General features: G+C 31.5%; 1 protein-coding gene across 1 annotated transcript; it reads left to right on the top strand.

Annotated features, from left to right (window-relative positions):
• LOC149479146 (uncharacterized) lies at nucleotides 1-2742 on the top strand. Its single transcript, XM_089708352.1, has 4 exons — nucleotides 1-396; nucleotides 593-685; nucleotides 876-982; nucleotides 1615-2742. Exons 1-4 carry the CDS (start codon nucleotides 199-201, stop codon nucleotides 1694-1696), a joined length of 480 nt encoding a protein of 159 aa, XP_089564478.1. The 5' UTR covers nucleotides 1-198; the 3' UTR covers nucleotides 1697-2742.
• Nucleotides 2743-3062: the final 320 nt, after the last annotated feature.

Genomic DNA, 3062 nt, shown 5'->3' with positions numbered 1-3062 from the left:
AGAAAAAATTAAAAAAAAGATAACGACTAAAAACGGAAAATGCTGTGAGAATGCACCGCGTCTCATTTTGTATTAATATTTTAGAATTATGAATAAAGTAGTGCATATTATATATTAATACGTAACAGTTATATCGCAGTATATATATTCGTATACATTTTTATCGATTTATTACAGTGATTTGCACAATAAAACGAAATGAAGGATCCCTTTGTTAACGACTCATGTATTGATTCGCCCGCAAGGGATAGTTTAAAAAATATAGATGGGTGTTACAGTAAAAACTTATTTAAGAATAAGCCCTTTATAAATTCCCGTCGTGCCTTACAATCCGGTGCGGAAAAAATATCAAAAACCTTCAAAAGCGTGAGAAATTCTTTCGGAAATCTGTCGCAGGTGAGTCCTAAATTTTAGTAGTTTTTGTTTAATATTTAGTTGATTATGAATGAACATGAGAAATTATTCAATAGAAAATTGTTAAAAGGGTTGCTAAATCACGTTTTAGTGTCCTCAAGGCTCAAACCTCATTATAAAAGATCCACTTTGCAGAACACAGCGTGAATATTTTCATGAACGCAGTTATTTTCCACAGCATTTCAGGTTGAGTGGTCGAAGGAGGCATCGTTTAGCTGAACCTATTTCACCTTGCAGGACACCTACTACTCCTGTTGCCAAGAAAAAAATGGTATCTATACTTAATTATTTTTATGAAAAAAATAAGTAACTAGGTATCATCACGCTAAGACCAACAGGAGCGGCGCCACGCGAGAGAAACCAGCTAGTTTTTTATAATTATTACTTTATTATTATAAAAAAAATATTTACAGCTTATCTTTTATGTTATTTCTGTTACTTATGAATGAATATTTTTCCAGCTATTTGGTCGCAGTCCCACCAAGCTGTACAGTCCCTTTGGCATTGAAACTCCAAGGAACAGAGACTTCAGGATCTCACCATACATGCCCAACACTCCCGAGCATGAGTAAGTTAAATTAATAATTCTATGATTTTGAATACACACCTCAAATTCTACATTAAGAAATCACTCAAATAAGACTATTTTTTCTTCAGATGAAATCAGTTGACAAGCCAACTACCATTAAATTTTATTAGGAATTAAGGCGTTTCCTTTGAACATTTTATTAAATGAACCATAACAACATAATGTTTATAGACTACAAATCTGCATTACTTTTCGTCCATATGCCCTTGATAACATAAAATACTAGCTGGCTCTGCTTCTGTTGGCGTTTGCGTATATAAAGCCTTCCTCGATAAATGGGCTATCCAACACTGAAATAATTTTTAAAATGGGACCAGTAGTTCTTGAGATTAGCGCGTTCAAACAAACAAACAAACATGTGGTGTCCACTGAAAATCAGTGGAGAATCTAAGTGTCTTATATGTCCTTAGATTCTCAAACCACTGAGCGGATATTATCCATTTTGTGCCGTTGTAACTAGTTATAAGTAAATTTTATTTATTTTTTATGTATTAATGTGCATCGGTACAAATAAATGTATTTTCTTTCTTTCAAACAAACTCTTCAGCTTAATAATATTAGTATAGATTAAAATAAGAGAAGGGGTATATTTTCTATTTTTTTTGTTCCAGAATGTCTCCAAAACGGCGTAAAGGCATTTCACAGTCGTGGCACTTGCTTGCTAAGAAGAGGCCTCGAGCACTCTTTCAATAACTCTGTATAACCACAGTATATAATTATAATACCAGTATAATATTATTATAATATAATATATTATATTATATCGCACAACCCACCACTATGACAGCTTTTTGTCGAGTATTGTATGTGATTGGTGCTAAATGTGACTGACTGTTGTAGGGAATCAACCTTTTGCTATTTATGATTTAACTAGATTTCCGCCCGCGGCTTTGCCCACGTTTTCAAAGGAAAACCCGCATAGTTCCCGTGGGATTTCCGGGATAAACCCTATCCTATGTGTTAATCCAAGTTACCCTCTGTATGTGGGCTAAATTTCATGTAATCGGTTCAGTAGTATTCACGTGAAAGAGTAACAAACACACACTCACAAACTTTGGCATTTATAATATTTATAAGCTAAATGTTTGTATATTATGATTGTTTATATGCAAAAATAATATACAAATTTGAAACAAACTACAGCTTTAAAGATCAATTCAAACTCAAACATTTATTTATTCATCTTTTTTGAAGTGCTTTTGAATCGTCAAAATACTTCAATAAATTATTTGATTTTGCCACTGGTTTGGTTAAATAATCAAAGTTAATATTTGTCTATTTATTTTACTTAAATATTGTCAATAGTACTATTTATATAATACTAGTGGTCCACACCGGCTTTGCCCGTGGTACATGTTTAAGTTTTCTCTCAATACGAACCACCCTCGTGCTTCAAGGATAAAAAAATAATTAACGAAATCGGTTCAGCCGTTCTCGAATTATGCGCTTACCAATACATTTAGCAATTCATTTTAACATTAATAAATCTAATAAATTATATACTAAAACCTTCCTCTTGAATCACTCTATCTAAAAAAACCGCATCAAAATCCGTTGCGTACTTTTAAAGATTGAACCATTCAAAGCGACTTAATTTTGTAGTAGTGATTATGAACATTTTTCACAATAAGGTTGATTCCTTACATCAAGGAGCAGAAGCTCGGACTGCTTATATTCTATTGATTTTAATATACTTAAGGTTTTCATATCGTATCCTATTTTGATGCCTTGCTCAGTGATATTTATCTATTAACTATTTATAATTTTTTTTTTTTTTTTTTTTTTTTTTTTTTAGGCACCCGTCATCACAGGGTGTTCGCGCCACCTCTGGATTATAGTCCAGAGACATTTTTTGCTTTTTATTTTTTTTTTTTTTTTTTTTGGATGGATAATATTAAAATACAATAAAAAATACTAAAATATAAAATGACTAAAATATTATACAATAATTGCTAAAAATGCTGAAAAAATTAAAATTATTATAAAATTCGGTAAAAACACGGCACAAAAACATTCAACTTAATCCTATATCACAGTAAAGAGCTAACTAATATCACAC

The sequence above is a fragment of the Colias philodice genome, chromosome 21, assembly GCF_061535455.1.
Source record: "Colias philodice isolate Cphi_HAF_F1 chromosome 21, ilColPhil1 Martin Lab GWU primary, whole genome shotgun sequence".
In the NCBI taxonomy this organism is placed as follows: Eukaryota; Metazoa; Arthropoda; class Insecta; order Lepidoptera; family Pieridae; genus Colias; species Colias philodice.
This window is presented reverse-complemented; position numbering and strand designations above follow the sequence as displayed.

Excerpts from the sequence above, each read along its gene's own strand:
- LOC149479146 (XM_089708352.1), top strand. The coding sequence starts at position 199 with ATGAAGGATCCCTTTGTTAACGACTCATGTATTGATTCGCCCGCAAGG. Across the intron at positions 686-875 it reads CTGTTGCCAAGAAAAAAATG|CTATTTGGTCGCAGTCCCAC; the intron begins GTATCTATACTT and ends ATATTTTTCCAG. Across the intron at positions 983-1,614 it reads CCCAACACTCCCGAGCATGA|AATGTCTCCAAAACGGCGTA; the intron begins GTAAGTTAAATT and ends TTTTTGTTCCAG.